At 39.9% G+C, this 14,150-nt stretch overlaps 1 protein-coding gene across 1 annotated transcript; it reads right to left on the reverse strand.

The window, feature by feature from the left end:
* Positions 1-747: 747 nt before the first annotated feature.
* tal-AA (tarsal-less AA) lies at positions 748-2,132 on the reverse strand. The gene has a single exon (XM_068296596.1). It carries the CDS (start codon positions 1,024-1,026, stop codon positions 937-939), a length of 90 nt encoding a protein of 29 aa, XP_068152697.1. The 5' UTR covers positions 1,027-2,132; the 3' UTR covers positions 748-936.
* Between the last annotated feature and the right edge of the window lie 12,018 nt (positions 2,133-14,150).

The following is a 14,150-nucleotide window of genomic DNA, read 5'->3' on the forward strand; positions in this document are numbered from 1 at the left end:
AGACTTTAATTAATGCCCACAGATTCATCAAATATGCGCCAGACGTTTGGAAAATCATTTTTTTCCTTCATGCCCTCCAGCCTTGGAGCCTTGCAAGGCAGCAATTTGTCTGGAAAATCTTGTGATTAAATGCGACAATTTTCTGCATAGTTAGATAGTTAGTTAGTTAGTTTGTAGTTGGTGGTTGGCCCCAAAGGCACCTGAAAGGGACCTTCCCATTAAAAATCCAGTCTTATGTATGTTTTTTTTTTTTAAATAATTATATTTTTATGTGTGATTTTAGGTGAGTTTTTTTTGTATGTGTGTGGGTTCGTATGACATATATAAATAAACTTATTAGACTTAAATGTTATGAAAAAAACTTTCGTCTCTTTTACTCTCGATTCGGCAAAAAGCATAATTTTATGATAAAAGAAGAAAAAAACCTTGCAAAAAAAGGGAATATTGTTTGAAATATGACACTAAACTTAATACTTTTTCCATAGTTTTTTTTAGCAACAAAGATATATAACATATGTATATAATGTGAAATGAATAGGATAATAATGGTAAACCATTTAGGCAAATGTTGTTGTTTTTTTTTAGTTTTTTATGTTTGTGAACAATATTTAATTTAAATAATATATAATAAAAATAAATAATTTATATATATGTAATAGGTAATAATAATAATAATAAGCATAATAATAATAATAGGTAAAAATACACAAAAAAGAACTACATAAATACAAAGTTTCAAAGTGTGTGTGTGTGTGTGTGTCTTTGTGTGTGTGTATAGGTGATAATTTAAATAATTTACTTTCTTCTGCGTCTGCAACTGGAAGTCTCCTCGCGGCCACGTACGCGCAACCAAGGTGCGCCCCCAATCATGCCCAGAATTTTATGTGTGCGTGTCACTTGTAATAAGGCAAAGGCGGTGATGGGTTTCGGTATACCCTAATATTGTCCAGTTGGATCCAGGCGCCGTTTATGGCGTGTGTCCTGTGTATCCCTTGGTCGGCGATATGTACCAGTTGGATCCAGCATATTGATAACTGATTTTGTGTGTGTGTTGTTTTGTGAAAATCTTCTTGATTATCTTGATTAGTTGAAGTTTCTCTTCTTCTAATAGGTTCCAGTGGGATCCAAAGCAAGAGACATGATGATGATTGTTTTGTATATAATAAAGACAAGTTGAGAATTTCGAAGAAAAGTTGAATGGTATTTGCTAGTCTTTAATATTGACCAGTAGGATCCAAATAGGCAGCCATTGTAGATATGTATTTATGATTAAACACTTTTCGAGAATTTGTGGGTTTTGTGGGCGTTATGAACTTCCTTCTCAGTACTGACCAGTGGGATCCAAGTAGGCTGCCATTTGTATGCCGTGTAAGGTACCCAAAAATACTTGTATGACAAAACCACGAGTTGCTGCTGCTGCTGCTGCTTCTGCTTCAGCTGTTGCTCCTTTGTTTAATTTAAATCAACTTAATGTTGGCTGTTTATATATATATGTATATATATATATATTGAACTTTATACTGGTTCTCTTGACTTTGTCTTTTGCTGTTGTTGTTGTTTGTGGTTTTGGTGGTGGTGCTGCTTCTGCTGCTGGTGCTGAAGTTGTTGTAAGTTCTTTTATTATCACCAACAGTTTGGGTTATTTTTGTTGTCTGATTATACAGCGGCGCGTGTTTACGTATTGGTTTGTGTGTGTGTGTGTATGTAGATATTTGTTGTTGTCTATAGTTTTTTTTGTGTATTATAGGAAGAGTCACTGACACTTAAAATCCATTAAACACTTTTGTTCTTTAGTTCTTTATTGTTTATTAATAAGCGTCTGACTGAGACTGAGAGACTTTTTTTTATTGTGTTTGTTTTTCGCTTATGAAACCGAGCAAAATGTCTAGTAAATCGACAGAATGATGCGCGTTCACGGACAGAAATTTAAATTTGTTGAAATTATATTGTATTATTTACAACAAATTATTATAGGTGGTTTTTTTTTATTTGTTGTGCGCAGGTATTACGTGAAAAATGTGAGCACTACTATTTATTTTTGTTGTTACTTTTTTTGGATATTAATTTGTTTGCTTTTGAATTAACTCTGTTTGCTGTCTGGCTCTTGGCTTGGCTGATGTGCACTCGTCGAACGTTGTCGATCTTATGATTTGATTTTCGTCAAGTCGTAAGCTTAAATGCTCGGCGGAGTGGCAGCAGCAGCGGCGCGGCAATCGACGACGGCAGCGTTGGCAGAGCGTAATATCAGAGTGCAGTAAGCGAGTGGAAGAGAGAGCACTAGATGGGCAGGTGTGTTGTTTGGATGCTCTTAATGTTTGTGCGGATGCTACTCTTAAGCAAACGGGAGAGTGAGCGAGAGAGCGAGGGAGCATAGATTGTGGGCAGTTTTCATTCATGTGACCAGGTAGAAGAGGTAGAAGAGCCGATCCATGTCGCTCTCTTTCGCTCATTCACTCTCTGCTGCTGACTGGGAAGTTAGGTAGAAGGTAGCAGCACACATGAATCTCTCTCACACTCACACACTCGCAACGATGACGACTCACACCCACCTGGATTTCATTCAAGAAACAGCTGTTTTGGTCTGCGAACTGCGACACGATCGAGTGCCCTCGTTATGCTTTTGTCATGGTATTTGTGTGTGTGTGTGTGTGTTCGTGTGTGCCGATCTTTCCCTACCTTAGGCAGGTAGTCCTTTCTGCCTATTGGTGGTGATGATTCTGAATCCTAAGAACAGGCTCCACCTACATTTCTTTTGGGTTTGGCGATAATTGATGCCTATCTGGTTAGATGACTTTGCTAAAAAGAATTATTGTATTTGGCCAGTTTAACAAGTAAATAGGCAAATACAACTCACTCGAGGCGAGGACTGTCGCCACAGGACAAACACACAATCCTTGCCAAAATGCTAATGTCCTTAGCATGTGGCATAAGTCCCAAATTAATGATCTTTTAGCCACGGCGACGGTCAAAGGCATCACTGCCCATCTTTACGTGACATTTGCAGTAGCCTAAGCCGTCGGTGCTGTCAACTGAAAAAGGCTTAAGAAGCCGCCGCCGCTGCCGCCTCCGTCGCCATCGTAAGACTCATAAAAAGGATAAACGTAGGGCATGAGTCAGCATTCAGCATGGGCACTTCCGCGAAATGCGATACTAAACCAGAGGAGCGAACGACAAAAAATAAAAAAATACAAAATAAAATAATACACAAAACGTTGCAAAATTTTGTTGTCGTTTTTAGCCCAAAAGAAATACGAATTTATGATTGTAAAAAGATAAGTCAGCTGTTTAAGGTTGCCAGGAGGCGCACAAAGGATTACAAGATGTGTCATCTGCAGTACAATAGGAAATATAAATCCTTTCGTTTTATTACAACAACGTAAAAAACTCAACCAAATGTGAAGCTGCTGCAGAAGTGGAAAAAAATCATTAAAAGGGACTTCCGGAGCAGCCAAAAAAAAGAGAGGAGAGGCACGAGCTGAAGCAACCCTTTGGCACGGGCCAGCATGGACCTTTTAGCCCCTCATTAGGCTCGTGTCATCTTGTAAGATGTAAGATGATCACCATAATTCTATGGCACGGGGCAAATCGATAAAGGGGAGATGCCAAGGATTGACGTCTGTTTTTAAGGCTCACAGAGGTAGCCTGAGGTAAATTACAAGATAGACTAAAGTTAGACTGAAATTTGGAGGGTTTTAGAGTATCTCTCTAGGTCAGGAATCACTTAACATTTGCTTCGGAAATGCATTAACTTAGATGGCATCCAGTCCGTTATCTTATTTGCTGACGAGTCCTTGGATCCCCTTCTTAATTTCTTTCTCTATGTTTTGGCTTTGGGCGGATATAAGCATTTTGGTGTTTCCGCTTTCTTCTTTCACTTTTCAAATAGTTCCTCCTTAGTTTAATTTAACGACTAGGCTATCAAATTCGTTCGGGCTTAGTTGGGGGAGTTTTCATTTTCGTTTTTGCACCTTTTCATTAGCCACGTGCCATGGCACAAAGGTAAGGTAGAAATGGAAATTTGTTGGCACAACTGTTCCATCAGAGTCACTTTTACTGGAGCATTTGCTTTGAAATTTGATCTAATTTGGGTTTTCGTTTTTTTCCAGATTCACTTTTAACGGCTGCCATTTGGGTTTACATATAATTTTTGATGCAATGTTTGTTGAGGGCCCAAGAACTCCAAACTCCAAAAGAAAAATCGGAAAAAAACGGTCTTGAATCTCTTGTTTGCCTTCTCATGGAAACGAAATAATTTGGGTCAATGTTCCGGGGAGTTGTTATGCTGTTCTTTCATTCGTTTTTTTTCTCTCTCCACTTTATGCAGATTTAACAGTATTTTGTTTGCCACCTTTTGTTGGTCTTGGACTTGGCCATGCAGTGTTAGCAGTTTTTTTTTTCTTTCGTCGTCTTTCTGCAATGCAAGAAACTCAAACTCGTTGCTGTTGTTAATTTGGTCCGCTCGTGCCGAGTTGACAATTTGAAACGTTTTTTTTTTGTCTTGTCTTTTTGTGGCTGCAATGGCCAACTGGTTACCAGTTAAATTCTCTATTAACCAGCTCTGACAATTTGCAGTTGATATTTTTAATTAGTTAGCTTGAGACAAAGTTGCAGAGTTTAACGGTTTTAACTCTATCTGCACATTTTAACCTACTTTTGATTTCAGATCACTTGTGATGGCACTCAATGTAGATCGAGTGTTCTTTAGGAACTTGAAACTCTTTTAAACTCCTCTTAAGCTTAGCCAAAATCTGACTTATACAGGAGTTTGGAATGGAAATTAAATTGACTCTGTGATTAATTCTTATACAAAAATTGTCAGGTTAAGAGTTTTATCAAAGGTAATCATCAACTGGGTCACCAATCCGTCTCTGGTATAAATGGCAGGTCAAGTGGGCTTCTTCTTTATAGACTTCTAGTCTGCATGTTTGAGGGCCAGTTCAATATCATGGGTTTCTAACCTTGAGTGGTATCGAATGTAATACCTCCGTATCTCTCACTTAACGTACTGGATGTTAAGGTCTCTGTGGATAACTAAGTTACATATGTACGTAAGGAGGCGCGTCAACAATCCTGCGTAGAAGCTTGTTCTGGGATCGCTACGCAGATTAAGAGTAAAATAGTTCCGAAGAAACATTTAAAAGTTAACGATAATTATAACTCTCTTATGGTTCAATAGCCATAGAAAGAAATTTATAATCAAGAAAGTCCTTTCTTATACACAGAAACGAAACACTTAATGCCAAGATAGGACTAAGGGAGCATAAGCTTAGTTTCTTGGATAGTCTTTAATAAAATGTGCTATAGTTCATCTTAGCTTGAAAAATATCTGATATGATATGATTATGATAATCTATATCACAATTTACAGGGATATAACTACAGCTTTAACTATCTTTTTCAAAATAATTTACAACCGGAGTAGAAGCCTCTTAAAATAAACTGTTTAAACTTCTAGAAAACTCCTAAAAATCCAACTGTTTGAACTACTATCGAGTATCTGTATCTATTGGGAAAATAATATATATCTTTAACTTGATGTGTTCTAATAAACTAACTTAAAAGTGTTCTTATAAATAAAACTTCAAGGATTAAAAGGTAAACAATTTGTTACTTAAATACCTCAAACAATTAAGATAACATTAAACTGGTAACGAAAAATCCAATGTTGAAAAGCTAAAGTTATTGTTTTTTTGAAATTTCTCTTGAGAAATCTTAGAAGGTTTGCCAGTTAAAGCCAGTGAAAACTGGAAAATTGTAGTTTATTCACCTGTATATCGGCATTTTTGGTCCACGTGCTCGTTGTGAACTTTTACTCCAGTTTTGGCTTAAGAATTAAATCAAATAAAACGTGATGGGCCCACGGGCCCGGTAATGGAACTTTTCCTCGATTTCCAAATATACAAATGAAATTCCCATTTAACTGAGACGTCAGACAGTCTCAGTTTCTCAGATCTCTCGAATTCGCCTGGTTGTAATGACAGGCAAATATGTTAAATGATTTGGGGAATTGAATATGCTAAACGGCATCGATAACAGGCCCATATATGTATATATACTGAAGTTGACGCAAAATGCAAATATACATTTAGACATCTATATATATACTTGTATATATATATGTCTTTGTTGATGTGGCAAACGGCAACTGCCAAAACTCAATGAAATTGCTTAGTCAGGATATTAGATAAACTACATTGGGGCAAGGGCCGAAAGTGCAGTCCGTTAATGGCATTAAACCGATCAAGGTGACGAATGAAATGCATAAGAATTTACATATGTATGTATAACGACAACAACGACATACTTCTATATGTTTATGTATTTGTTTCTAACTATCTATCTATCTATGGAGTACTGCCGATCATTACACAGCGGTCAAACGGTCATTGGCCTGCTTGCGCATCTCAGCCTTAGCCATAGACGTAGCCATCTCCATCTCCATCGCCATCGCCATCGCCATCTCCATCTCCATCTTTAGCTCCTCGTATATCTCGTATCTTGCAACTACTCTTCATCATGTGTATCTCTATCTCTGTGGCTCTGTGTTGCGAATGCTGTTAGCTGGCACGTAAGCAGTCTTGGCATCTTTCACCATGTGCTAGCTTGGGCCTGGTCGCAGCTTACGCAAAATTATTTATGAAAACAGAGCCGGCAACAACAACAACAACACCGGCAATAACAACAACAACAACAAGAACTCTCGACTCTGATTCTTTTGCTATCAATCAGAGTCTATGGAAATTCACAACGTCAAGAAACAGAGAGAGTGAGAGAGAGAAAGAGACAGAGCTGCCGTTCTGTTTCATTCTATGGTCTAGGGCTATGCGTTCTGTGGAAATTCCGCATCGATTTGCATATGTGACAAACGGCAGCAGTTTATAATTATCGCGCGCTTGCCACTTGCTTGCTGCAGTTGTCACTTGCCTCCTGGAGTCGCCTTTTCTCTGTTATAGATAGATATCTATGTACATATTGTATCTACATATATGCCTCCCTGATGAACCTTGTCCGAGGCACTCTTATTACAACTTTGTTATTGATTTCATAATTTATTGTCGCCATCGTTTGCCAGTCAATGGCCATTAGATCAATGCATAGAAACCAATTGCAAACTGAGATGCATAACAAAGGCGCCGCATATTGAATTTGAATTGCGAAACAAAGCAACGACGTACTCGATGGTTGAATGGATGTAAAACGACAAAAACAATAACAAAAACAAAAACGAACACCTAATGACAAATCAATCTGGTGGCACTCAAAAATGACTTCCTTCCCAAATGGCAAAATGCGGTGATTTTCACCCAATAAGGAAGCAAAACAAACAGCAACCAGCAGTAACCAGAGACTGAGCTGAGCTGCATTCAAGCAAAACATATACATACTACGAAGAAAAAAAACTAAAAAAAAAAAAAAAAAACGGTCTACAGAGGCCGCCACCAGGCAGCCAGGCCCTATAAATCTGCCACCAAGACACAAGACCAAGACCAGACCAAAAGCCACCTCTTGTAGTATTTTTTTTTTTTTTTTTTTGCCATCAGACCAGTTGCTCTGGCTGGCGACTAGTTGGCCAATGGCATAGACACATGCTGACTCTAGTCGTGTGTGCCGGGGGTGGGAGAGGTGGCAGTGGAGAGCCGGCTGCGGGCTGTTTGCTTGCATGGAAGTAAAAATAACCTCAGCTAAGTTCACTGGGGCGAGGTTGAATGAACTCCAATCGTTAAAAGGCAGAAGAAAAAGTTAGGATCTCTCCATACACAGAGAGAAAACTTGGTCATAAATTGATTCAGATATTCTCCCACTCTCTCTTTGAGTTTGTGTGTGTATTATTTCCTCTTTTTTTTTTTTTTTTTGGTACTCCGGATATATCAATAACTGGCCTTTTTTTTCCTTCCTTTCTTTTATGCATGCTCGGCTCAATTCAATCTGCGGATTGCAGTTTCCATTTCTTTCAATTAAACTTTTTTATGATTTTTTTTCTTCTTTTTATTTTTTGCGAGCAATTTGCAATGACAACTGCAGACGACATATACAATTAACTTATCGCGAAAAAACGTTTCCGGAAACTGACTACTACTGCCCACACAAATGCTCTCTACTGGGGCCACGGGAATGGGTATGGGAATGGAAATGGAAATGGGTATAAGCATCAGCATGGACAAGGGACAACAAGGGATATAGAGAGAAGAGTGGACAGAGAGGGGGCGAGAGGCATGTAAATGCAATATCACAGACTCTCGGATGGCTTTTAATATGTTTGTTGACATCCAATTAGAGCGATTTCCTTCCTCATTAACAAAAGCAGCAAGTAGGCACAGGTTGGGATATGATAAATATATACGACTTTTAATATACCCATTACAAAGCGAGCAATTGTAACAAATACAAATGGAATATATGTACATATATATAATTTCTCAGCACGACAAACAATTAGAACTGTGGACAGTGTGAGTGATGCATTTTTTATAGACATCATGCCATCATCGTCACGATCATTATCGTCATCATCATCATCATCATTAACAGCAGCAAACAACATGATGAGCCATATCTATGGCCCATCTAGGGCCATGGCCACCTCGCACACACACACATGTACATGGACATGGACATGGACACACACAGTATTGCAATTAGAGCTCGTAGTTCTGCACGCTTAAAGTACAATAAACTCAGATTGCAACACCACACACACATGGACAAATAATACGTTGTATTAAACATAGTAGCAGTTGTGGTTGTGAGGTTTTTGAACTTACTCCTCTTGTATGCACGTAACTCCCCCCCTGCCCCGTTTCGACACAATCAGCTATTGCTCTGTGTGTGTGTGTTGCTCTTCTAATGTGCCTAGTTAGATTTTATGATGGCGCCTTGTAGCCAAGCAAAGACCAGGGCACAGGTTTATGGCCAAGCATTTAGCACAACGTTTAGCAGCCGAATGGCTTTATTATTGATATGAAGAAGGCGCAAATGAAAGTGAAAGTTCTGACCAAGACTTAGAGGCAACAAGGGTCTTATAGACACTTTTAGTTTGGCATCTTCTTTCATTGGCAAAGTGGAAATTTAGTTGGAAACACAAATAAGTCAATTCCAATTGATGAAAGGTTTTTCCCACCCGTTGCAAAAAGGCCTACCTAGTCTTGTGACCACATAATGTAAAGCTTATATAGCTTTCAGTTTATTTTTGGGCCCGTCTGGCTATGGGAAACAGGACATGTAGATACATAAGGACATGACGATTAGAGTACCCATTCTGGCCAACAGTCATACTCGTTCCACATGGCAGAGTTTGCTTGTATCGGCTGATATATATATATATAAGGCATATAATGCCATTTACAAATACACAGAGAAACAGACAGAGAGAGAGAGAGAGAGAGAGCTGGAGTTCCTTTACATGGGCATGAATAACAAATCTAAACATATGTAATATGTGTACCCCTCTGACTAACTGACTCACTGAGTGACTGACTGAATGTATGGCTCTCTGACTGCCTGGTTGGTGGAGGAGTTTGTTGTATTATCCAAGCATAAAGAAGAAGAACAAAAAAGAAAAAAAGACAAATACGAATGGGGCCCAGACAAAACACACAAACACACTCATGGACTCGGCAACATACAAGGGGGTCTCTCTCTGTATGTGTGTGTGTGTCGACATGGGGTTGCTGCTGCTGTTGGTTTGCCCCTCACAATGCTCGTGGTGGTTGTTGTTGTTGTTGTTGTGGCTGTTATTGCTGCGGGTGATGATGATGATGATGATACCCATCACTCCCCCCTGTTCGTACGACACACTCACACACCCACACACACACACTCATATTATGGAGCTGACACTTGTGCTGATATCCTGCGAACCTATTCGCATTTCATATACTTACATCATTGCATTTGTATTGGTTACCCCTCAGATACACAAAGGACATGGCAAATGTCTCTCTCTCCCTCTCTCTGTGAGTGTGTGTGTGTGTCTGGGTGAGTGTGTTGTGTAGTAAAAAGTATTGCATTAAATACATTAAATTGTGTAAATAATATGCTATACATGTTGCCAGTTCATTAAATATATGTGCCAGGAGTTACATGCCTAGACACATATACTACAACGAGTGTGTGTGGGGATATAGATACTCCTCTCGGTATGTACAATTGATATCCATGGAGTGGTTGAGGGCTTATTGCATTTGGCCACTCCATATTTGTGTAAGTTTGTGTGTGTGTGTGTGTGTATTCATTTGACCGGCAATTTATTTATGACATTTTATCAATTTTATATTCCATTCATGTCGTCTGTTTGTTTTTGTTTTATTCATTTTTTTGTTGTTTTTGTTTAGCTGACTGAATTCATTGTGTCTGGTTTGCTGCTCGCCTGTTGGCATATCCTTTAAATACAACTTGTGCGCGTGCTGAAGCGTTGTCCTTGGCAACAACTTGAAGCTCCTTTGATCCTCTTAAGTTAATTTAATTTTTATGGAGCCTTGCTTGAGCATGCTCAAAATGCCGACATCAAAGCGTCTCTTAAGTGAGTTTATAATCTTCAAAGCTCCAGAAATTCATTTGGAACAGGGCAACAGCATGGAATAGTAGCCAAATACATAGCATACTTTTCAGGACTGTGTGTGGACGGTGAGCGGTGGAGGAAGGAAGGAGGTGTGGTGGGGTTATGGACCTCCCATTTAAGATTGCCTCTTTGGTATATGTTGAATGTTTTTTCCCATACACTTATCTAACTAATTTACACAGGGTATATTAAATTTTTTGCAGTCTCAAAGAGAAAACATCATTTGTGTCCTTTGAGTATATACAAATACTTATCATTAAAGGGTGGCAATGTCCTTACATTTAAAGTATATGTAGATGAATATATACAAAAGTCAAATAAGCATATACACAATTCGTTGCCGTTTAATTCCAAGCTGAGATTTTCTTTTTACAATAGAATGGTGGGTGAAACTCGGCCAGGTCATGGAACCTGCTGGTCTCTGTTTCACCCACGTGCTGGACGACGCCGGTTGCTCTGGGGTGCGTTGAATGGGGCGTATGGAATACTTTTTGGGGGTTGGTTAGCCGACTGCGTGTCATGCGCATAGCCAGCATATGGTTGTGGCCATTGTGCTAATGCATACCAACGCCTTCTATGAATCATATGCGCCTGTTAACTTCTAATAGCTTAGAAATTTCTAACGCTTACGCAACCCTAGACCCAACAGATAAACTCCCCAACACACACACACACACACATAGGGCTTGACAAAGGTAATAGAAAGTTTTTATATCTATTTACCTTTCATTTTTGTGCGATTGTCACACCTGAGCGCAAATGCTGCCCCACAAAAGCGGGCTACACTTTTTGCTGAGTGCCTGTTGCGGCCAGGTAAATTATGCAATCTTTAACAACTAACACGGCAATGCCAGTAGCGACAGGTGTTCCACCTTTTGTAATAATATACAACCTGAAGCTAGTTTTTTTTCCCTTTGTTGTTGTCAATGTTCGTTAATGGGGTCCGCTCTTCAACTTGGCGCTCATAATAATGGATTTTTTCATATATTACAACAAGGCGCTCAGCAAATTTGTTGTTGCTGCTTAATAAAATGGGGGATATTTTTGTGATTGGGTAATTGCATTATGCCACTAGATAAACCAACCACCCGCCCCCGAGACCCATACTTGTCTCTGTGACTCATTTGGCGGGCAGGGAGGGCGGTGCGATTACTGTTATAACTAAGACTATGAAACTATAGTTTTCAAAACTAAAAGTATTACCATACCAGGTTATTAGGCATTCAGCAATTTGGTATAGGACGACCAACTATCTCAGTTTTGCCGCATGTCCATAAAATAGTTACGCTCTCTCACACTCTCTCTCTCTCTATTTGGCTTTCATACTCACTCTCAGGCCACATGTGTGAATGAAGAAAAAACGAAAGTGTCCTGCGCTCTTGGCATGTGAAAACTACACATGTGAGGCATCTAAGAAACAAGAATATGTTGCCCCACCATCAACACTCGAAACGATTCTTGTTTTTAGCTAAGCTCTAAGCAAAATCCACTGAACCACATTTTTTTTTTTCGTAGCATACATCTAAGCGCAAAACTACCCTGAAAGGGGTTGGAAAAAAACGGCATGTTAACGGTAAGCTGCCGACGGTCACAGGTCCCACACAGTAAGTGAAAGTAACCCTCGCCGCTTGAAAGAGTTGGGCGCATAGAACCCATCAATAGGCGGACTCAGCTCTCAGTTTTTGTCCACTGCCACACGCAATGGACGCAAAAATGGCGCGCAAGTTGCAAGAATTTTTGGAGCTACTAGAAAAATACCGTCATTAGGCCAGCAGACGCAAAGGAAAGTGGCGCCATCGCATTCCAATGTGATGACGTTGCCGAAAAAATGAGGAAAAAAGTCAAAGAAACCTCAGAGTGAGTTGCCCAAAACAAAAAAAAAGACCAAAACACACACACAACGAATGTGATGACAGGAATGGAGTGTGTATTAAATGGGTCCTCTGGCGCCCATAATGCCAACGCCCCATGGCAACATGGCAAAGGCGAATTTTTAGGACGCTTTCGTTACAGGAACACAGCGAAAGTAGCAGCTAGCTAAATGGAGAGCACGTGTTTTCGGTTTTGAAATTTTCTAGCCGGAAGTAAACATAAATTTCTACTTCCGGTTTTTCACTCTGTCCGCCTGGTAAATGAAAATGCAGTAGTTCCGCATGTATGGCAACTCCAGTAAGTTGTGTATGTATTCAAAACACACACACACAACCACACATTAAAACCTCATTTTAATCTCCCTCTCTCTCTCTCTCTGACTCTCTCTCTATCTTTCTGTGTCTTTGTCTGCCAAAGTTTTGGAATTTGGCGGGCGTGGTCGGACAGCTATTGATCCGTTGCATGTGCCATACACGGCTGCCAGCAAAGAAGGACCAGTTGATGCAGCAGCCATCGTTCATTTCATAAATATGTATGTATGTTTTATGCCATGCCTTAAATATTTGGAGTCAATGCCTGCAAAATTTCAAAATGGCGCCGTTTTTAAAGTGCCAACTTGTGGCTTCAGCCGACCAGGTGCCCAGCCAGGACCAGTTGGCTGCCAATTCGAAATGATATGCCAATAAAAATCAATAGAGAGTACCTCACTCTCTCTTTTTTTCAATTGGAAAGGTGGCAAGGTCCTGGGTGGGCCTCAATGAACTCATTGAGGTTAAGCTCTCTCTGTCGCTTGTCTCTCTCTCTCTCTCTCTCTCTATCTCTCTCTGCTGCTGCTGCATTAAATATTTAAATTTTTGTTTTGTAACTAAAGTCTTTCTAAGCAGCGTAAGGTCCTTGAGTTGATTTTTAAAAAAATACTTCGACCTGCATTGAGCAGGCAAACATGGCCGATGGCATGTGTTTGTAGATAAAAAATAAACGACACAAAAGCCAAAATAAAGTACGTGGGGGATAGAGCCTCGGGTTTGTCAGTGACTTTTACGGCCATTTAACACGTCATTAAAACGTCAAGTCATCAATCTTCTTGCTCATTCGAACAGGCTCGCAGGGTATCAGGGCGAGAATCTTGGCCCAAAAAGCCTACGGGCTACAGTTGCCTATGGAACACATTTATTTTGGCAACTTTCTCAACTGCTCTCATTGTGCTGATGCCCAGCAGTGTTGGTGACCCTAAAAACAAATATGGCCATTAGAAAATTTCCATTTTCGTCACACGTTGTCAGGGTAACAGGTTTCGGGCGACAGGACCCAAGCAACTAAGAACAGCTGATCAGAATCTGGAACTTTGTGCCGCATTCCAATCTCCATCTGTGGCATCCTTGGCGCCTGCTTTGCAGATATTTGTCATAGAAATGTTAGAAACTTCAATGCGAATTCTTGTGTGTGCTTAGAAGTTGCTTAGAAGGACCCACAACAGGAACATGACGTAGATGTTGCTGCTGCTGCTGCAGGCCAACGACAGTTGCGGGCCATAAATTCAACATTTTAATGCGAAAGCAGTCAACTCGGCGGCGTCCATTTGTATGAGGATAGCAGCAAACAGAAGCAATAGCATGGGGACCTTTTAGTTGGTAGTTCTGCCTCTCTCTCTCTCTCTCTCTCACTCACACACACTCTAAACAGGACATGCGCAGAATGCATCAATGGTATGGATACTTGG

Source organism: Drosophila tropicalis, unplaced genomic scaffold, assembly GCF_018151085.1.
Source record: "Drosophila tropicalis isolate 14030-0801.00 unplaced genomic scaffold, ASM1815108v1 contig_859, whole genome shotgun sequence".
NCBI lineage: Eukaryota > Metazoa > Arthropoda > Insecta > Diptera > Drosophilidae > Drosophila > Drosophila tropicalis.

What these genes read in the sequence shown, in the direction of transcription:
- tal-AA (XM_068296596.1), bottom strand. Translation starts at nt 1,026, where the DNA reads ATGCTGGATCCAACTGGTACATATCGCCGACCAAGGGATACACAGGAC.